This window comes from Neopelma chrysocephalum, unplaced genomic scaffold (genome assembly GCF_003984885.1).
Source record: "Neopelma chrysocephalum unplaced genomic scaffold, ASM398488v2 Primary Assembly neopelma1_147, whole genome shotgun sequence".
In the NCBI taxonomy this organism is placed as follows: Eukaryota; Metazoa; Chordata; class Aves; order Passeriformes; family Pipridae; genus Neopelma; species Neopelma chrysocephalum.
In genome coordinates this window covers 2835712-2858113 of record NW_020897809.1, presented here as the reverse complement: position 1 = coordinate 2858113, position 22402 = coordinate 2835712, and the positions used below count along the sequence as shown (strand labels likewise).

The window sequence follows — 22402 nt, the reverse complement described above, 5'->3', positions numbered from 1 at the left end:
GTCCATTGTGTTAATCTGCCGAGTTCTTGGAAAGTAGCTTCCTGGAAAAGGATAAGTGTGGAAGGACAGTGGATCTTTACACCTTTCATCCTTCCCTTGGGAGGGGATGTGCCTGCTTACTGTTCATCAGGAGGCTGAACCTGCTTTCCATTTTTCTCCCATCCCAGCTGTTCACTGCTCCTCACTGACTGCAACACAAAAAATGAGTTTAGCTTTGAATGAGAGTCCAAAACTGATTATGGTGATGGAGGTCTGCAGAATCAGACACTAGGAAGTCCCTCTAGGCTAATGCTGTACTTAACTCAAGGCTTCTACTGAACAATTGGTTTGAGGGTCATTTGTTCAAAAGTAGAGTTAAAGCTCTGTATTTTTCCTCCCTGTTGCTTCAGATCAGTAGGACAATGTCTGCCACTCTCTCCTGGGCGTCTGACTGGCATTGGAAAAGCTTTGCCCCTGGCACAGCTGAAGGGTAGCTGCCATTGTGCGATCACAGATCCTTCAGTTTGGAAACAAGTACAAGTATCAAAGTGGCTGGTAGAGCCTTCTGGTTGTCTCTAAGGGTATTGCAGTGAGATGGCTGTGGAGCCAGTCCTGGCATAGCCCTGGCTGGCATTCCCTCTCTGGCACGTGCTGTGGACTGGTTCTTTTACTGCCTGATTTAACAGATACCTTTTCCACTAAGGGCATATGTCAACCTGTGCTTTATTCTCAGTAAGCAATGGCAGTGACTACAGGCCCTGCTTTCACCAGAAGCTGCTGAGGTGGATTCCTGCACTGCCTGCTTCTCCAGCCTGTTCTGTTCATAGATAAATCCAGGCTACTTAATACTGAGGGATTTTTTCCCCCACCTCCTGTTATCGCTGTGATTTGTGCCAGTATCCCCAACTGGCTAAAAATGAAGTGGGATGTGGATATTTTTGGTCATTAGGTAGATTTGCCTTTTTAAGTGAGGGCTACCACATGAACAGCCTGTTCTGAAGATGTTCTTGAGTTGTGACTTTGTGTGGTTGAACATGCTGGTTTGACACTTTGTTCCTCCTCTGACAGCTGGCTGCTGTTACATTGTTCTGGGAAGGCTGCATGCAAGTGGACACTTGAAGGAAAAAAACCCGTAAGGTCCTTTAGACATACTTTGACGCAACTGCTGGAGTGCCAGGAATTTGTTAGCAGCTGATTAGCTGTAGTTTACATGGGGAGGTTGGCCAAGTTTACATTGCTGTCTTTAATTGAAATGTAGCTGGCCCCTTGTAGCAGGAGGATCATTAGAGACAGGAGTTTGCAGCTTGGAGCTGACATCTTGCAGCTGCAAAATATCATTCTGTATTGTGCTGCATATTTTGGTTCTGGAGGGCTTCAAGCTGTGAAGTGCTCTTGTTCAATTCCATACAGATGAGACAGTGGGTTGGTATGTAAGTCCATCACTGGTACTGTGATGGTATCACTGGTGAGGAACAGAACGTTTTGGGGCCCCTAAGTCACCCTGGGAGAGTTGCTAGAGGGGAGCAGGTATGTACGTGGTGCTTGTCTGGCCTTTGGAGTGGTTTAGTTAGAGCATTTCCAGACTGACTTCCTCAGTGGAATGGAAGTTCAGAGTAAATATTTAGAAAACATCTCGTGGTTATGTTTATAAATAGGAAGGCAGAAAATGCAAAGTTACAATTCTCCAAGCAACCTTGACTTGAACTATGAAGTAGCTGCATTTTACCTGCCTGGGTGACATAAGTGCTCTCTGCTTTGCTGGCTGACTAATGAGCAAGAGTTCCTGAGCAGGTGCACAGGAAACAAATGTGCTCCTTTACTGCCTAGGTGGCATTAAACATCTGTGCAGGGCTGGTCCTCTTTGAAGGGTTCGAGGACATCTCAGGGCTGCACAGAAGCCAAACGACAAAGGGAGAGAGAGGTGTATCACAAACAACAGGCAATTGACTTCAGGTTAGCATTTCTGGGTCTTGAAAGGAAATATGAGTGCTCTGTTCTTGCTTTATGTTTCTTTAAAGTGAAGCTTTCAGGAGTTAAAACTACTGAAGATTGAATTGTAAGATGCCAGTATAATTTTTCCCTGTGTTAGCTGTAGCCCTTGCTCCCTGGTGAAGGAGGGTGCAGGGGGCATGACAGTCTTGCTCTGTGTATTAATACAGGAACTTTCCAAAGCCCAGTGGACTGAGAATCCTTGTGACTGCGTGTCAGAGGTATTCTGCAAGGAAACATCCCTTGTTGCCCATCTCTGTTCCCCATGCTTTTCACCTTGGTTCCCTTTCCCTCTCCTTTTTCTCCTTTGTGTTATCACCCTTGTTGTGCAGTTTCTAGGAATCTGCCCTTTTTATCTAAACATTTTTCTTCTCCTTACTGTTGGAGATGTGGATTCTTTCCACAGTCTGTATAGCTTTCCATTCCATCCCTACTGGAGGACTATCTGTCCTGCACCTCTTGATTTTCCAATGTGCCAACAGAAGAAATAGGTGAAAGTCATGACAACCAGCATCCTGTCTCAGGCCCTCTCTGTTCTTTGGCACTTGAATGTGTTTATCAAGTTTTTTACTTGCTCTTGATGTTTCCCTAATTGCCTTGATCACTTATTCTTTGCATCATTTGCTCCTCTACCCTCTGTCATCTCAATGTCCATCTGTCCAAATGTGACTTGCCTTCTTCTCCCATGCATGAAGCAGCTGAAAGCACTGCTAACAGTGAGCAGTGACTGCTCTGTTCAGTATTATTTCTTTTATGCCTAGAACTGATGATACCATGCCTGGGATCCCAGTGTGCTGGTTGCTGCTGGATTTGCTTCTCAGGCCTGGTCTCCTCTCCTATCTCCTTTTTCTCTTTTGTTCCAGGAGAGCTTGACTGAATGCACTGGCTCATATCTTCTCACTTCTACATCTCCTTTTTTGGCAGTGCAAGAGGAAGCTCTCATTTAATTCAACTATTTGCATCCTCTAGATATGCCTTGTTCCAGCTCTTGGCACCTCCCTTGCTCTCTTACCTGGCTTTTCTCTACTATGCATTAGTTTCTCCCAGGATTAAAAAACAAATTAAAAATCTACTGGCATCTTTGACCCCACTTGTCTCTCCAGTTTCCTTCCTCACTGCCTCTCCTTTCATAGTGCAGACAGTACATCGTTAAACTACTCTCCTCTGGTTTATTCCTGGACTCTCTCCAGCCTGGCTCTTGTTTCTTCTGTTATGCTGAAGCCAAAATGTTGGCTCTGTTCCTAGCTGAAGCCTGGAAGTGTGGCCTCTCTTGACTTGACTGTTGGTGTTGGCCCTGCTGTTGTTAGAGTGATGTGCCTTCTGTGCCCAGCAACTCTGTGGGGAGAAGAGGGTGTTCAGGAGGGATTTCTCCATGATGGTTCAGTCATTATTTTTGGATGGTACACATTCATCTGCTGCCTGCATGCAGGTATGACTGTGTGCTCCAGGCGTATTTCCATTTCTCCAAACTAAACTCTTGGCCTTTCTCTTAAGTATTTATTTCAGAGATATCTATTTTTAGCTCTACCCTTGAAAGCTATTCCTGTTGTCTTATGTCATCCCTGTGTCAGTTGTTCCTGATGCTCTTAGCATCCCTCCAGTCACTCGCTCGGTGTTGTAATCTGTGCCCTGGCTTCGGATCCCATCTCTTGGTGATTAATGCATTCAAATCATTCAGAATAGTTCTGAACATCTGTTTTGAAGGCCAAACTTAATGTTTTATTTAAGCTGATCAACCTGTGTGTTGCTAGGGCAATAAAGGCCTTGTGATCACTAGCTTCCTTCTGTAGGAAGTGGGAAAACAGGGAGAAGGTGTAATCTCCATCTCTGGGGGTTTTAGTCTGCACATAAATTGTGTAACATGCTGGGCCTCACCTTTCTTACCTATTTATGCAGCTAGAAGTGGGCTCTCACCTGGTGTTTCAGCTGCCATGGCATACATATCTGCCATTGGGAATGCTGCAAAGGACCAGGTTTGATGCAGTTATCCCCTCTGTATGGCTTCCTTTTTCTTTTCAATTTCTTTGCTGCATCCAGTGTTTCAGTGAATTTTTCTTTTCAAAGCTCTGTGGGACTTCCCTCCCAGCCTGGCTGGTGCTCTTTCACTAGAGGAGATGAATATTAATTAGTGGCAATGTTCTTCTCACTCAACAATTCCAGTGGATGACTTCTTGCTTTCTTCTGTACTTTTCCACAAACTTTCTGCAGCCCTCTCCCAGTACCAGAGGTACTGTTGTTATAATCTCAAACTCTACTCAACATACACAAAAGCTTGGCGGTACTCATGTTGCTGACCTGCTGAGGCTAAATAGAAATGTTCCTTAGTTCTGATTCGGTGTTTCTTGTTGTCCAACCCTTTCTTTTTGCAGCTTGCTGTTTAGTGTAAGGCAAGAATCTGTAGGAATTTGGGAGTTGGTGCTAGCAGCTCGTGTGGAGCACCCGGCACAACGGGGATGCAGACTGGAAATTCTGAACCTCCGGGAGATACTAATAGAAGGCCACTGTATCCTGCTACAGAAAGAGGAAAGTGATCCTTTAAAGGGCTGCTTCATCCCACAAGTTCTAGTTATGTGGGAAATAAGCTTAAAATATGCAGCTGGTACTTTTTGACACTTTTGATGCAAGACATAAGTTAAAAGGAGGGAAAAAGAAGGAAGAGTTGAAGTCTTCAGTCCCTAACCACTTGCCTGTTGTCCAGGACTTCATTAGAAATCTGTTGGATCTCTGCAGTGCTTACCTGGGAGAAATGGGAGTTAGGCTGTGTCTAATAACTGGCAAATGTAGCTTTTTATTTTTGTGTGGTGTGTTTATATTAAATTGCAGGAGTATTTGGCAAACTATGTTGCTACAGCAAACCTGTTATATCTGGGAAGAGTTCTGTGAGTGTATGTAGCAGGAGTACTTTTCACTTAATTTATGTCAACAAATCTGTGGAGGATGTTGTGTCTATAGACTTGTTTGTTCCCTTTCTTTCAGTTTATAAAGGCACATTCAGTCTTTGATATAATTTTCTATTTTGGGAGGAATATGTTCTCTTGAACTTTTTTTCCCTTAAGAATGCCATGACTTTGGAGTCAGTTCATTGCCTGTTTTGATGTGATTTGTTCTGTGCCAGATTTTGTCTAAATACACTGAAATATTTAGACTGATAAAAATATTTTTGGGAAACATTGCTCCTCTCCAGTGTTCCTCACTTGTGCTCGTTCCTGAACACTTTGTCTTGGATTTTTTCTGCCCTCCTAACTTTGGTTTATTATAGTCAGAGTGCAGCTTCTCTTTGCTCAGCTCTGCTATCTTGGAGCAATATTCACCACTGCAGTTTTCTGGCTATGTTGTTGTTTCTGCCCTTTCTTACTGGTTATTTGTCTTTTGCTTTTGCAATTTTAGAGCTTCCATTCCCGACAGTGCGGTCAGAGAGCTGAACTGCTGGGAAGGGTGGCTGGGAATAAAGGCAGAGGCTCAGCTGATTGATGGCAGTGTCTTTGGTTTGAAATATCTAACCCAGTCACTGATCTGTCACTTGAACAAGCTTAGTCACACTAATGAGTGCATTTTGAAATTGCTGCTACTAGATCATTTCTGGCAAGTTCTCTTGAGTGAGGTGTTGCTATTAGAAGACCTCAAAACATTTTGAAATTTCACTGCAGGTGAAATGATAACATGGAAATACCTTAATGTGTTTTAAGGAGACTAAAACTCCTCACACTGAGAGTGACCACATCAAGGTCTAGTTTTGCTGGCATAACCATGTGCCAGCATGTTTGGAAGCCCACAGGACTGTGGGACACAGGTTGCAGTGAGAGCTGGCTGCTTGATGCAATCTTTGAGTATTTGTTTGCTTTCAGGATTTATAACAGTAAGTTCTCTGTAACAAAGGAGAGAAAGAAAGGAAACCAGAAACAAACTGGATGTGCCATTTCCATGTGATGCCCATTGGGAAGATGTGGACTCCTAATAGAATAGTCTCTCCTTGCAACTTGATACAGAGTGGGGAGAAGCTTCTTACTTGTGTTCTGAAATACATGATCTTACTTGAAAGAGGATACCTCTTCTTCTGAGGAGGTGTATGATGGCGTGGTGGAGTTTTCTGGGGGTTGTTGTGACCTTTTTGTTTGTGTTTTGGTGTTTGATTTTGGTGTTTCCCCCGTCAGTCCCCCCGGCTTGTTGATGCCATAGGAAGTTCTCATTCTTGCCTCTGCCCATTTCAGCTTGGGAAAAAGCTCTTGCCTTAGGGTGTTCTGCAAGGGAATGTGGCGAGCAGCTGACACACAACTCCACGATCTGGGTTCTCGGCTGTTTATTCTGAGCAGAACAATTTGTCTTTTGTGCCTGTGCTTGAACACATGTAACCATTTCCCAGCTCTGTTTAACCTGCCTCATCCTTCCCACGTGCACCCTCCTGTGTGCTTGCTGGGAGGCTGAAGCACATTGAACCAGGTGTGTGGTGTGACGTGTGCTGCTGCTCAGGCAGTGCTGCAGCATTTGAAGTCTCTCAGAACTGACTGTTTCATGCACGAGGCTTCTTCAGAATGTGAGTGCTTGTGCTGTGGGAAGATGATCCTGGATGCATCAACTCTGGCATCTCTTCTGTAAAACTGCTAAGAGAAAAACAGTTTAAGCCAGCCTTCTATTCTTCAGTAAAAAACCTTGCAACTAACACAAACCTGCATGGATCATTAGGCTGCAGCTTAAAAATGACAAATGATGATATTGTAAGGAGTGCCTGTCTGCTGCCAGTGCCTGCTTGGTTTGAAACCTCTGTCCTTCCTTGGACAGATTTCTTGACTTAGAATGCTTGTAACCTTGGTCTAATTAATTGGTGCAAGTTGATTGCTGTGGTTGATAACTGGTCAAGCACGTTTTGAAGTTAATATCATGGTGCAGAAAGCAAGAGCTTTAAGCATTGGGTCTTCTGCAATGAGGAGTTTGTATGGAATGTTTGAAGGGAACAAGGAAAAGCCCAACTCCGTAAAAATTATTTTGTTCCTGTCTCTGTTTTAATGCCATGGATATTGAAAAGTGGGTATCTTAAATGGGGGCAAAAGTGTGGGAAATGCTAAGTTGCCAGCAAGCTTAGCATCTTAATCGTGGTCCATTTACCTGACAGGTAAGAAAGAGCTTTCCAAATTTTGCCTTTAGTTTGCTGAATGTCAAATGAGAAATACCCTATAAAGCTGCAATGAATGGAACTTTATAACACTTTGTTTTCTTTCATGTTTTTTTAAACCTATCTTTTAAATGTGTTTGCAGGGCCCAGCCACCTGTGTAGCATTTTCAAGATCTGGAGACTTATTTGCTTCTGGAGGGTCTGATGAACAGGTATCTGATTCATTTAATTTGATTGTTTTGTGCCTTGTTGTTACTGTTTCTTGGCATCTTACTGCTTTCAAAGAGAGAACAAATATTAAAAAGAGCGAGAGATATTAAACATGGTCTTTTCTCACTGAGGAAGCGTTTCAGCTGGATTCTGTGGGAGTGAGTATGTACAACAGAGGAAATATTGCCCTATATTTGGCCCTTGTTACATGCCTTTCTGAGGCACCTGCTGCTGGGGAATTGGTCAGGTGGGTGTACAAATGGCTGTGAAGAGGTACTTTGAATATAAGGCTGTGCTGATGGATTGTCTCCTGATCTACCACTGGCTAGATCTGAGACACAGGCATAAGGACAAGGCAGGCAGGGATGCTTCCCCCGAACACTCTTCCAGGCTCCACTGATCTACAGTGCTCTGTATTTGACATTCCTAATGCTCTCCTTCTCCCATAGCTTTGTCCTCAGTCTTATTTGAGGTGCTGTGGCTAAGCCATCTCCAGTGACTGAGACCAAGTGGGTTTGAGTCTGATCAGACATGAGTGTCTCCTGCAGGCCTCTTTCTTAATGGGAGCCTGGTGCAGAGCTGTGCTAGTGCTGCAGTTTCACAGCTTTTTAGGTCAGAATTGGGCTTTTCTCTGCTGACCTTGATATGTGCATTGTGATGAAAGCCTGGGTGTCTTGTACTGCCAGTAAAGAGTTTTGTGGATGGAGCAGGAGGGGAGATCCCTTCCTTTTACTTCTGGTTCTGAGTTATGATCCAGATTCACATTTCTTTAAAAGCTGCCGGGGTTTGTTTTCCATTGTCAGTGGGGAAAGGCAAAAATATACCCTGTGTGTCTGGACCATGCTGAAGTGACTCGCTGGGTTCTCTATAAAATGTGTGTTTTCAGTTGTGTGCTCTCGAGAAGGAATCCAATAATCCCAGGGCTGTAGCTCATGCCAGTTCCATGAGTCGCTGCATTTTAACCCTGTTTTCTAAATTTGCTGGGATAGGTGGCATAGGTTGTCATCCTGTCTCTTTAAGGCCTTTTTTATTAAAGGCTTTAAACAGACTGTTTTGAAGAGATTCATCCTGGTTTTTGTCTTACAGAATTATATTGGGGTCACTAGATAAAGGTTTGCTCTTGAAGTGCTTATCTAACACAAGAAATAAATAATGCCTGTTTGCTGTTGTTTCTCTCTTCCTTAATAAAAGCCCTGATATAGCTGGAAGCTGCACTTCATTATTACTTATTTTCAATAGAAAACTTAAGAAATTCTATTTATCTTCGATTTCTAGGCATAGCCAAGAAGCTGACTCTTTATTTGTTTCATTTTGAGCTTAAGAGGATGTATTAGCCTACATTTCTTTGTTGTGTAAAGCAGAATCTTTTGAAAAGCTTGTGTTTTGTCAGCTCTTTTGTCTCTTCTGTGGTTGGCATTTCTTTAAGCCAAAGTAATGCTCATTGCAAAGTATCACCTGGTGGCGTTAAACTGAAACATTGACTGGCAGTGCCTCCCTGGCAGGGTGCTTTATACAGGTATGTTCATGGCAAGGGGTCCTAACAAACTTCTTTGGCAGCTCTTGCCACTGGAGCTCGAGTTTGTGGGTTTGGATGCATGTATTGGGAAGGGTGGCTCTTGGCTCTCCTATTCTTGGCTCCCATGAAGAAACCGCCTCTCTCCTTTTGGATTTGTGTCTGAAAATGCAGGCAGTGCTTCCTTTTGTGCATGGAGAAAGAACTTTACCTTAAAATATATACATATATATATATATATATGTGTGTATTAAAAACAGAATTAGCCCTAAATTGGCAGTTGTGTACATGCAAGAAGCTTTTTCAGTGGAATGGACCTTGTTGAATGCTGGCTTTCTGAATCAAAGAGAAATAGGACAAATAATTATCAGGAGCATCTCCGCAGGTCAAAAAGGATTTTTTTGTGTGGTAGTTTAGACAGGTAGCCTCTCCAAAAAAACATACTTAATTACTGAGCTGCAAACAGGACTGTTACATGAGCCTGTGCTGCAAATATGTGCTGGTTTAAACAGTGTGAGTTGAAGACGTGGACTGACTTCAACCCAAAGTAGTGGTCTGAGCAAGGATCCATTTTTCTGTCACCAGTCTTCACTGAGCTGTGTTGCAGTGGTCTTAATCCCCAGGTTAGACTAAGTGGCAGTGCCCATCTTTGTTGTAATAGCACCTTTGGTAGCTGTGAAGAGGCAATGTATACAATTAATATAGATTGTACAATCTAGACAATGAAAGAGCATCACTTTTTTGTCCTGTTACACAATGGAATGGCCTCATTGGTTAACCATGCAACTGCAAAAGAAAAATGCTTTCATGTGAAGCAGGGATGAAAATTTGCAAATGAAGAATAAACACGGATGTTTCTGATAACCAAGATGAACTGCCTGGGTTCTTGGGTGTCTTTCAGACCTCTGAAATAGCTGATTGATTGCTCTTGAACTTCTTTAGACTTGTAGGGACACTGCTAAGGGTTTTACTCCATAAATTTGCTCATGATGTGTTGAAGTGATTGATGTGTTAGAGACCTCTCTTCTGAAACCAGTACTGTGTTATGGAGAGCAGGGACCTGTAAGTGGGATTTAAATTTGGTATTGAGTTGACAAACTAGCTCAAGATCTCTAATGCTAGTCTCAGTACTAACTCTTCCTCTGAATGAGTCTCATGATAAATGAGTGACCAGTTGTTTGTGGTGTGGCTGATAAGTGTTATAATGCCAAGCATGGTATTTTAAAATATTTGTGGTTTTAATGCTGTATTCTGCATGTTGCTTTGAAGTTTTCTAGGTCATTCTAGTCTCGTGATGTTCTTGACCCAAAGAATGCTGGAAGAGGTCACTTACCCATTGAGAACTCAGTTAAGCTAAGTCTGTATTCAGTAGCATATTTACAAACAACATCCTTAATTTAATCCATGGCAGAGCTTTCCTAGGTGAACTCTTCTCTGATGTGTTAACAAAATTGTCCCTTAAGCAAACTTGGATAGAAAATTTTAATGGAGTCAATTTTCATCTGCAGGTGATGGTGTGGAAGACCAACTTTGATGCAGATTATGGTGATGCACTGAAAACACAGAAGTCTTGCAGTACTGTGGATGGGTCCCATCACACTGGGGTAGGTCAGTGTGCAGTAATTGTGTAGAGTTCCTTCTCAGGACACTTTCTGCAATTTAAAAGTGTGTGACTCAGGTGATTGAACTGTAGAACCATCTTTACTTGGTATTTATTTGAGCTGGAGGATATCTGTTTTTAACTTGTGTTGTTTGCTTTGTTTAACTGTACTTTATAGGAAAGTTATCTATAATGGTTTTAAAAGGGACATAAGCTTAGTGCATGTATGGATGTGTTTTTTTTATTAGCAGCCTCTGTTTAAGAATCCATGGTAGGCTTGAATGATAGTTCACAAAAAAAGCAGATGTGAGGAACAGCTGAAGCTGGTAAAGAAAGCAAACAAAACCAGAAAGTTGCTTAGTGCAAGGTGAGTGGGAGAGGATGGGAGAAAGCAGTCACAGAAGGAAGGAGGACATGAAAGTACTTATTGATCCTTGGCTGGTTTTGGCTAAATCTGACTTCTTCCTTTTCCTCCCCTCCAGTGTTCTAACTCTAAAGCTATGCAGGCTATGAAACTATCAGTCCAATGACCTCTTTGTTTATTAGCCTATTGAACTGATGTAACTTTGAACTCTATCTGCTTTAATTTAAAATATGGTGTAGTATAATTCTGGGCTGAAATACAACAGAGACAAAGAAAACCTGTCTGGGGAAAAAAACGCTAGTTTTGGTTTGTAATATTCCAGTGAGTGGCTTAAATAATGTGGACAAGGTGTTGGCTAATGGCAGATGATAAGTTTACCCTTCCCTGTGCCAGAGCATATTATCCAGTAGTAATTTAAGGAAAGGAAGAAAATGTCTGATTTCTTCTAAAACTTAGTTCTTCATTATAAAACCTCTTAGGATGTCCATTGAAGGGAGCTACTGAGCAAATCCCCTGAACAATGACTAACCACCCTGAACATCTGTCCCTCTAACAAAACTGTTCCCTCATGGAAGAGGGTTTACCTGGCAAAACATCCAATAAATGCTGCTGGGACCAGCTGTTTGTGTGCTACTGACAGGCCAATCCATGTCATGTGGTGGTGGCTGACAAGGGTTTGCTCTGAGCTGTGGGAAACAGGGCACAGGGTATTCTGTGGGGTGTAACATGCTGGTTTGGGCCAGGTGCTGTGTTTTTGCAGAGGGCAAAATGAATCCCTTCTGAGTCATGTGGCAGAGACACACTTTGGTTTGGGGACCTAAAGTACTTCAAAGGAGTATTTTGAACTGCCACCCAAATGCAATCTTTGGCTTGGGCATGCAGCATGGGAGCTGCAAAATATAGCTACTACTTAATATCCTTGTATTAAGGGCAGTTACAGTTGCTAAAGTTAGAAGGGGAAGAATAAACAATGTCCTCTGAGAGCTTGTTTTGAATACCCTAGGTTAAGATTAAATTTAGAATTGATCTGAAATGTTCTTTGCTGTTAAAAAGAAGCTGCTATCTCTGAAAATGTCTTGGTTTGCTATTTAGATAAAACCTGAGCATGAAAGTCTTGGCTCTGTAATGACTTGTCCATTCATGGCAGTCTACTCTTTTCTTTCAAGTGAATGCTATGACTTGTATCTTTTAGAAATACATCATGCTGGGCTTGTTAAGAGTACCCTCAATGCAAGACTTAGACTTTGCTGTATATTAATTTCTTTCTTGTTTTGAGCCAAATGCTTGCTTTTTTAAATAATGAATTACTTATTTTGATGGGTTTTGTGTAGTTGAGATGGTTATTTTTCCCATCAAATTCAGACTTTGAAACTACCACCTGCAGATCTTGATTTCATGCCAAGGTCACCTTTCCCTTCAATCAAAAGTGAAGTTGCTCCTTCTTTCTCTACTTCTGTGTTAGTGTGCCAGGATTCTGCCTATTGAATAATCCTGAGATTTTGCAAACATTTCAGGATGTAACTATATTTAAAATAGGCATATAGGTTATTATTTGGTTTTTATGTCTCTAAAATATATGAACACTATTCTCAATGCATCTTGAATCTGTGTTCACCCTTAAGTCCAAAAGAATATTTTTCCAAGGAGAGCTTATGCTTTTGTGTAGCTGTATAATTTTTGTTAGGCCTTGTGAAAGAACAGATACAAATGAAAACAGTGGCTGTATAAAACCACTCAGTGCAGTAACTGGTTTCTCCTTGGGAGGGTCTGACTTAGATGCAAGAAGAAATAACTGAACACAGACATCAAAACTAGTTTGTCATCAAGATGAATAGGAAGAAAAAGCAATCCTAAATAACCTGTGGGATAAGAGTCATGAAATACTGTTGGGGTTGGTGAGCTTGAGAACAAACTTGCTCAGAATCAATTTTCACTTCCATAGGAAGAGAGAGACCGTAGCCTTTAGAAGATGCTGGTTTCTGAGGCAGTTGGTTCAAGTTCAGTGTGAATCAGGGTATTGGATGTGTTTGTAACAACAGATGTAAACTTCAAAGTTGCTCTGCCCACCTGCTTCTGTTTGCTGTAAATATATGAGGCTTGGGAGATGCAGCTTCCTTTGAAAGTAAAACTGATCCATGCAAGGAATAATGCAAATGAAAGGGAAGGTCACAGTGAGCAGGATTTGCAGTCATGACTGTGGTGTAAAAGCAAAGACATGAGAGTGTGATAGAACACTAAAGCTGTCAGAAGTGAATTATAAACATGTTAGCATAGATGTGAGACTGTAAATGTTAGATCAGTAGTACCTCTGCAATGAATGCTTACTCTTAAATGATAAGCTAACAATTGTTGCTATTAAGTATTGCATAATCACCTTGAAAACCAAGGTGCAGGGCAAGCTCTCCTCATGTGTGTGGTGTGAAGCTGATGGGAAGAAATCAAGTCTTGCAGTCCTGTGTCTTGATCCCGTGAGTGTGCTTGCTTTGATCTAGAATCTAAAGGGTAAGAGTAAATTCATACTTAATGCTGCAGTATTGAGTGGTGAGGACCTAAAGGAAAGTCAGAATGAGAGGTGTGGATTTTGCACGTATTCTCAAAAATATGGGATCTTGTGCCTGTCTGGGGTCAGTAACTGAGCATTCGGGTCTGTCTGTATGAGGAGTTGTGTAGGATCAGATCAAAGGACATGTTCATTGTTCTGAAATGTTTTGAAAACATTCATCATACAATTTATTTTTTCCAGGGAGGGCAGATAATGTGTTGTATTTTGGGGGTTTGGTGGTGGATTTTTTTATTTTTTTTTTACAAATACAAGGAAAGCTTTGTATGTGCAGTTACAGCTGATGTGAGTGTGCAAGAACACTTGTTTCATTACACGACAGATTTGCTGCTATTGTTGACCAGTTCCAGGAAGGCTGTGTATGGTCAAGTGTCACGAGCAAATGCTGAAAGTTTGATGTCACATGGACAGTTAGAAAGTGCTTGTGTGTTCATCTGAACTTGTACTCTGAAAATTATGACTAAAAACATCGTATAAGTTAAGTGGGTAAACAGTTTTTCCATGCAATATTATGGAAAATAGGAAATATTCATTGATGTAGAGATTCTTTGCTCAAGTTTAAACACCAACCTGTGTTTGTTTGTGGAGGCATGTTGTAACTCTGTGCAAAATATTTTGCAAAGGAGGAGGCTGATGAGGAGACTTTGGCCTCAGCCTCTGCATATAGCTTTCTAAAGAAAAATACCTTAAAGCTTGTTTGTGTTGGAGTACCTCAGGAGCAAAGCTGTCTTGAACAGGAGGAGTAGGGGCTTCACATGTCCAAAAGGAGTGAAATGTACAGGCTGCAAGGATTGTGGGTGGTCTGTTATCTCAACTAACGGTATCCTGTCGAGAGAGGTACTTGGTACAGCAGAACATAAGCTTACAGGTGATGGGGAAGTGTTTCTCCTTCCACTGCAGTTGTACATTCTGCAACCAGAGAACTTCTGTAGCTTAGTTTACAGCTCCTGATAGGACCCTGAGACGTGCTCACATCAGTGGATGTGCAGGCAGACTCAAAACCAGGCAATCCCTTGGTAGGGCTGTGTGGGAGACATGGGCACAGTTGCAGAGCTGTCCTCTGACACTCTCTTGCCAAGAAATCTCTCTGCTCTTCTGAAATTCAGGAGCACAAATGTTTTAAATATCTGTAGCTGCTATGAAGTTCAGTGGCACTCAACTGTGGAGATATCAGGTTTGTAAGCATAGCAGACCTTCCCAAAGGGAAGCTTGGGAAGAGCAGCACTTCAGCAGAAAGGACTTTGAAACAAGTAAGTAGCCTGTGACTCTTCAAATGTGTCTTTCAGTTAAGACAGACATTTAGGCCTCTTTCTACTCTACTGGGTTTAGAAATGTCTCCAGGCATTGGACTGTACTTATTTCTTCAATGGTATTTTAGTCCTGTTGAATAGTGTTGGAGACTAATTCCAAAAAACGTGATCTGATTATAAAGTCGTCTGAGTCCTATAACTGAGTGTCCAGAGCTGACTCCACCTCTCTCCTCTGCTGGTTCCGTTTGTTTGGTGACCTCGGGTGCCTGCTGTGCTCAGCCCGTGGTCTCCATGCTGACTGCAGCAGTTCACTCTGTCAACCACTGTCCTTGTGTAAACAAATTCCTCCTGAATTACTCACAGGCCAGATGTGCCTCTTTTTTTGACCTTTTGGCTTCCAAATTGGTAACTATGTCTAATTTTGGCATCTGTTAATACTTATGAATCCTTTTGTACTTTTTTTTTTTTTTACTTGCTGTGAAATTCCCTCCTGGGAATCAGTTTCATTCCACAGCGCTGCAGCTCTTTGCAATTGGATGTGAATGTGTGTTGTCATTTGCACCTCCTCCACCCCTTTCTATTTATTTATTTTTAAGCATTGTAAGGGAGGAATCCTGTATTCAACAGCGTGGCTCCAACCTTTCAGCATACATGTGGTCTGCAAATTACTGTTTTTCCTGATCTGCTGTCACCTTACTTTCCTGAGCATTCCCACTCCAGGAAGCTTTAATCTGGTGCATGGTTGTCTTCCTCCTGGAATAGGTAGGTAGATTATTTGCTTATCAGAACAGCAGAGTAATGAGTGCTCAAGATGTTTCCACTGCTCTTGCTGTGATTGATCACAGGATGCTCAGGAGCTTTCCCCATGTCCTCTCAAGCAGGGTGGTTGTGGATGGTTACTCATCCTTTCATTGAAGGAAGCCCACTTACTGTTGCAAGATGTGACCTTCTAATGGTTTTGCAAGAAGACAGAGGTTAAACAGGAGCAGAGGAAGACTTGAGGATGCTGGTTGACATGACCTGGCATGTGCACTTGCAGCCCAGAAAGCCAAGCGTCTCTGGGCTGCATCAAAAGCAGAGTGAGGAACAGGGCAAGGGAGAGGATTCTGCCCTTCTACTCTGCTCAGGTGAGACCCCACCTGTAGTGCTGCGTCCAGCTCTGGGGAAGAAAGACAGTGGACCTGTTGGAGCAAGTCCAGAGGAGGCCACAATGATGGATCAGAGGGCTGGAGCACCTCTCCTATGGGATTGTTCAGCCTGGAGAAGAGAAGGCTCTGGGGAGATCTTGGAGCAACCTTCCAGTACCTAAAGGGTCTATAAGAAAGCCAGAGAGGGGCTTTTTACAAGGGCCTGTAGTGACAGGACAAGTGGCTTGATGAAGAACGTGAGAGAGAGGAAAAGGCAGGGCATAGGCACCCTCAGCCTGGCTTTCCAAGGAGCTCTGAATGGCTGCAACAACCTGCAGCAGCTTTGCCTGTAGTGGATGGGAGCAGCTGTGCTGCTACAACTGTTTTCCCTTGTGTTCTGGTTTGACAAGATTTCTTGCAGAAATAAGAGGATCAGCTTTTAATTTCTGTCATCTTACAGTGAATAGATTTGTTCTTAGACTCTGGAACAATAAGGCGAGTCCTGACAAGTCATTATTGGTCAGAATAAAAATTGCCTTTTAAGTTCAGCATCTCAGGCTAATTAATGTAAATTCTCCCACTTAGGTTGCTGCTGTATGTGACTTGTTTTAATGCTTGAGTCATAATTCAAAGAGAAGAGACAGAGGCAAGATTTATATTTTTTTCTAGGCTGCTATTCTGTGTCAGCTTTGAGATGGATGAAGATAGCTCAAGCTGTACAGAAAAGTTTCTAAGATCTCAAACTTTTCTGCTAAAATCCAAACTCAAGCAAGAGTAATAACAAATGGGTGTGTTATAGTATGTGTCTGCACGTGCTTACATGTGTATATGTACATAGCATGCATTTTTATACATAAGTAACGAATGTAGGTATGCACGTGATATGTATGTTACACAGCATATTCATTCCTATTTCACTGGAAAGAGGCAAATTATTCTGATTAAGGGAATCAGTTGGAAGCTGTTTCCCCCGTTTCAGGATATCACTGTGTGTGTTTTGCTTCTTGCCTTGGAGACTGATGCTTTTGGTATAAGAGGACCTGTAGCTGGATAAACACTTTATTTTGGTGTTTGGCTGCTTTTTCTTGGGAGTTTTTCCCCAAGAAAACAGGATGGGGGAGCAGTAGTTCAATTCTTGGTGCAATTTCTTACGAATAGTTTTCATATTTATCTTTTTGTTCCTCTAGTGCCTTGTTTCCACACAAAACTGTTCATTTAAGATTTTTGGTGCTGTTATTTTCCAGGAGCAGTGTTAGACTAGACAGTTGAGCATCACCTGTACAACAAAGCTTAATTATTCCACATTGAGTTCTGGAAGACCTCTTCTTATCTCCTAAGAAAACACTAGGACTGAGGGGAGGGGAAAATTGGTTAAGGGAGGTAAAATGCCTAAGCAGAGCGAGAAAATACAAATCTAAAATGTTGAAGGCTGTCCTTAGCTTTTCCTTCTTGAGAAATACAAACCTGCTTTATTTTTCAATTTTTTTTTAACAGTTGGTAGTCATCAAGTCCATGCTCTCTTTCACTGGGCTTGCCATGTTTGGCATCACTGTTCCCTGTTTTCACTCATCACAGCAATGCCATTTGTGCTTTTGGGAATGTAATACATGCAAAACTTTCCTGTGTTTCCTCAATGTTTGTAGAGGGCTTTTTAGCCGTTTAAAATGTAACTCAAATTGGAAAGGAGCTGACTATTGAAGATCAGTTCCTGTTATCACTTTTTTTTTTAGTAAGACTGTTAATTACTGTAGTATTGCATTAATTACTAATCATTTGGAAGCCCAAGCTTTGTTAAGAGTTACATTCCTTACAGTTTTTGGGTTGTGGTGATCCTCTCTGCCAGAACTTATCAAGGAACTGCAACTCCTGTTCCTTCCAGTGTTACTTTTCCTTGGAAATCTTTCTACTTTTTATGTAAAACAGAGATCACAGCACGAAAAACAACGAGCCTGATCTTGGCTGGCTCACAGCCAGCTGGTGCCATGGTATATGTAGTGATGTTCAGTGTAAACCGACTGGGAAGCATGGACAGCATAGCTCGGATGTGTTTAGCAGCCTGCAGAGATGCTTGTTACCTGAAGTTACCTCCAAAACCATGGTACTAATGTCTGTCCTGATTTAAAGGTGACACTTTCAGACTGTGAAGGTAAGTTAAGTGGACTGACAGCGAACCACAGAGCGAGGTCACTGAAACATGGGAGGGGAACAGCTTTCCCCTGCTGGCAGGCAGGAGCAGGGTGAGGGCTGGAGGCTGCCCAACGGTATCACTTGTGGAGACAGGATGCTGGTATTTCTGCAGTGCAAGTTTCAGTCCAAGTACAGCCTTCTCTGTATGGACAAGCGGTTTTGTGCATGTTTGAGTACCTTAGCTTGCCATTAGCTGTTTCCTCTGTTTCTTTCCTTCTGGGAGTTTTGGTCAGCAGAGCTCAATGCTGTGATGCTGCTTCCCTTAAAATACACAAACCTGCTTCATCCAACTGCCTCTGCCAGTGGTTCACTTAGCCCAACGTTGGCACATGAGTGCCTTGGAATTTAAAGAGGTTTGAGATGTACGTATTACCTTAGTTCTTCTTGAGGTTATCAGAAACTTTGTATTTATGGGTTTATGGCAAAACATGGCTGTTATAGTAGAGGTGCCAAATTTTAGTGGCTTAACTTGGTATTCTTAGTAGCACCAATAGGGAGGAGGGTTCTGTATAAATAATGTCTGGCCTCTGGCATATCAAACCCAACATTGCTTTTGTCTGAAGCAAAAATAAAAGGTAAGTGATGTTCTTTTCACATCCTTTCTCTTTTTCTCTCTCTCTCCCTCCCCAGTTCCCTTTGTAACCTCAACTTGAATCCTGAAATAAGCAGTGAATGGTCTCATAAATTGTTTCACAAAGCTAATTTAACTTGTATCCTCTTTCTGGTTGTTACCCTCTGCTAGTTTGTACAGTAGATGTGGTGTAATGTGCAAGTCTTGAAGAATGTGATCGCTCCAGAAATATCAGTGCTGCCTTGAGGAGGGGATGCTTTTCCAGGCTATGGGAATGAGCTTGTGCTCAGAGAGCTGTGTTCAGTCCATGATATTTTGTAGGTAGCAGGGAGAACTGAGGCTACCTCTCAGCTTTTCATGAGCCCTCCAGTCTAGCATGGTGTATGTACTCCATCTGACCTTCCTGTGGAGCTTACCTTAAAGCTAAAATGCTTCCACTGGATGTCACTGTTGCTCTTGGAGAACACATTTAAAATATCACTTTACCTGTGGTGAAAATGACTCCTTGAAATAGAAGACTTTTAATGGTATTTCTGTCTTCTTTTGGATTAGCAGGATTGGGGTCCAGATGAACAGTGTACACCACCTTTGGGATTTTTCTGCTTTTAGGAGAATTTTTTCAGCTAAGACAGTGAATTTAATTGCACTTAGTGAGTTTTAATACATTGAATGTCTGTATTTAATTGAATACATTGGATTTATGTGTTGGTTAAAGGGAATGCTGTCTTTCTAAATACTTGTGAATTAAGTCTAGACTACATCATATTCCCTTAAAAAGCACAAAGACAAAACCCCCAAAGCAATGTGGAAATTGATTTAAAGGGACTTAAAGGTAGAGCTGAACCTACCCCCCTTGCATAACTTGGTTCTTCCCTTCCAGTGGAAAAAGGTGAGAAGAAGGGAAAAGAAGTATCTCCTCTGGATTGAATTGTAAGAATCCTACATTTTAGTAGTAGGTGTAAAATTCAGGGAGGAAGTTATTGTATCAATATATCTTCCAACTATCACAATTTAAAAAGCAAAATGCCATTTTTTTTAGTTGTCCCAGCCGGTTCACTACAGATGCACACGTGTTGTGTAGTTAAAACATTCCCCCTGCCCCCCCATCAGCACTGTAATTCCTGGCCAGAATGCTGTTTAGCCAGAACAATTTTTGTAAGAGGCTCAGTAAGAGACCTCTGGAATGAAGGCTGATTAATTTTCCCCTTCCCCCAAGTAGTTGCACTGTGCTGTCTTTAAGTGGTTGCTATAAATAAATCACTTCTGTTTTCCCTTTGTCACTGAGAGCTGTATTGTATTCAGAAACTGCTCATCTATTCTTCCTTTAATGTTCAGCTGCTCCTTGCTCTACTCCCAGGGCTTAATATGCAGATGTTGTAATAAGATATTTAATGGCAAATACATTTGTTTGGTTGTGCCAAATGAATTGCGCACTTGAACTCTGACTAAAATAAATTAAACCTCTGCAGCAGTGTCATTGTTTCTGGTGCCTGTCCCCAGCATTCAGCTGGCACTTTACCTTGCAGGTGAGTCAGATGAGAGCACAGGCATCTCTCATGATGTTCCTTGGTACTGAGACTGACACAATTCTCTATTTTTGCAATGTTTTTCTAAATCTGTTAGAATTTAAATCACCGATGGCTGGCTCAGCACATGATACAGATTGCCATTAGGAGAAGGGTGGCAGTAGTTTGGTCTGTAAGGGTTTTCTTATTCATTCTTAGGGACAGGAGCTGATTTAATCTGCTTTTACAAAATTTGAAAATGTTTTTGTCTGGGGGCAATTTGATTCTTCCTCAGCTGGGTGCACACTTCCTTTCGAGTGCATTAAGGTACTAGTAGGTACAGGTTGTAGTCTGGCTGTTAAAGGAAAGTTTCCAAACTTTCCCCTCTTTTGTTAAGCTGTGAAGTTTAACACTTCAGTTTCTCTGCGTGTTTGTGGGCAGTGACTCAAAGTTCTTCTGTAGGTGTGGGTGTTGGATACTTGGCTTTTGTACCTGCTGTGGCGGGGGGGGGGTTAGGCAGGGTGTGCTTGTTCCTAGAATTGAATATTCAAAGCCCTTGGTCAGTTGAAATTCTCTCTTGTGGCAGTCACTGTGGTGACACACTGACACAGTTTATTTACTGGCTGGCTGTGTCCCTGGTTGAGACAGATGCACTAACTCAGAACCTCAGTGCTGAAGGCTGTAGCTACAGTTATGTGGATGATGATGATGATGGGCAGTAAGGAACCTTTCAAGAAGTGATGTTTGAAATGGGACAGCCATATTTTCATGCCTCTGTTTTTAACTGTAGATGCACTTCTGTTCTTGGGGGTGCTGCCACCAGTGAGTATCTCCAGGAGCCCACATGGCCTTGCTGGAGGTAGCTTGCTTGGCTTTTTGTGGAGGTGGCCCATAGCCTGTGGGCTGAGCAATGTGGCATCTGACAGCTCTGCCCCTGGCTGCAACTTGACATGGTAAGGAACCACTTGACCCCTAAAACATCAGTGTAGGAACATCTCTGCAGCACTGCCCTTGCAAATATGCCAGACTCTTAAACTTTGTGGAGTGTAGCAAAGAGAATATCAACTCTTGAGTTCAACCCAGAAGCTTTTTATGAAAAGCTGTCTGACGTGCTATAAAGATGGAGGGAGAAGATCTGTCGGTACAGTCATTTTTCTGCTTCTGTGAGTCAGCTTGTTCTAATGGGTTTTGAAGTGGATAGCTCATCACCATTTGGGGTTTTTAAGTGCAGGTTGTATGCAGTGTTAGCTCACTCAAATTTCTGCTGTGCCACGATTGACTGGCCTGAAGTTACATCATCGAAAGAGGCTAGTCAGCCTTAAAATAGCAAGAAAATATGTTTTTTTTATGCTAGTTACCCATTGAAAAGCAGGGATTTGTGGTTTTTTCTTGGTTTTACTTTTAAATATAAGCAGCAAGTAGTAGGTTTGTAAGGCTGACTTTATCTCATCTCTGCAAGAACATATTTTAGTTGATTGAGTCAATGCACAGGTGAGCAACATGTGACTCTTGGGCTACCTGCAGCACAGGAGTGGTTGGAGTGTGGCTCCCATGCTGAGGCTGTTCAGTGTGACCTGGAGTGTGGGCTGTTTTGGCCGAGGGCCTGTAGATAATCCAAATTATTCAAGCAAGTGGGAGGAAGCAAATTAGCAGAGGCCGGTGTGGCTGGTACCACCTGATACCCAGCTGCATCCCAAGCCTGTGGTGGAGCAACAGGGATCCCTGAGGAGCAGTTGTTAGATGTATCCATTAAACCTTTCCCTTCCTTTCCTGCTCCTTATGCAAAACCAACCTTGTGATGCTTGGCTGTTTGAGGATGGTTTGGTTGCAGGGTCTGGAAGAGCGGTCGGCCCTTACCAGCAGCAAGGCATCCTCCTGGCAAAGCTACTCCTGCTGTGGCCTCTTTTCCTTTTCTCTTCCTTGCCCCCTCCAGTCTGCAGCTTCCCTAGGTAGTCACGTTTCTGCTCTTTGCTCTACTTTCTGCATATTTTGCCTGAATGTTGGGCTGAACCTCAGCCTTGGGAGCCTTTCTGTGCCCCAAATTGGTGGCTCCCAGCAGCACAACTGTTTTATGTATATTTATTTTTTAAAAATATATATAATTTTTAGGTATGCACATATATATATATATGTATATAGATATTCATAATGTACTGAACAGTTTGGGGTTTAAAGTTATGTGAGCTGGTCTAAGGTCTTGTTGCAGTTTAGTTGCACACCTGCACATATCTGTATCAAATACAGAGGTGAGCAGGTAGATCAGTACAGCACTGATGGGAAATGCATTCCTGGTATTGCATGCGAGGAGAGATGGAAGCAACTCTTCATTTCTTGCTTTGGAAATGTACATGTGGGAGAACTTTTAGAGACCATCTTCCAATCTGTCAGAATTCCTTGCTGTCTTTGCTGATTTGTGAACTTTGTGTGAGTAATAAGTGCA

The 22402-nt window shown here is 42.3% G+C and overlaps 1 protein-coding gene across 1 annotated transcript in view; it reads left to right on the top strand.

Annotated features, from left to right (window-relative positions):
* POC1A (POC1 centriolar protein A) overlaps nucleotides 1-22402 on the top strand; it is a 41136-nt gene that overhangs the window by 5882 nt on the left and 12852 nt on the right. Inside the window, exons 3-4 of the mRNA XM_027700673.1 lie at nucleotides 7219-7287; nucleotides 10307-10402. Coding sequence (XP_027556474.1) covers nucleotides 7219-7287; nucleotides 10307-10402 — 165 coding nt within the window. The remainder of the gene's footprint in view (nucleotides 1-7218; nucleotides 7288-10306; nucleotides 10403-22402) is intronic.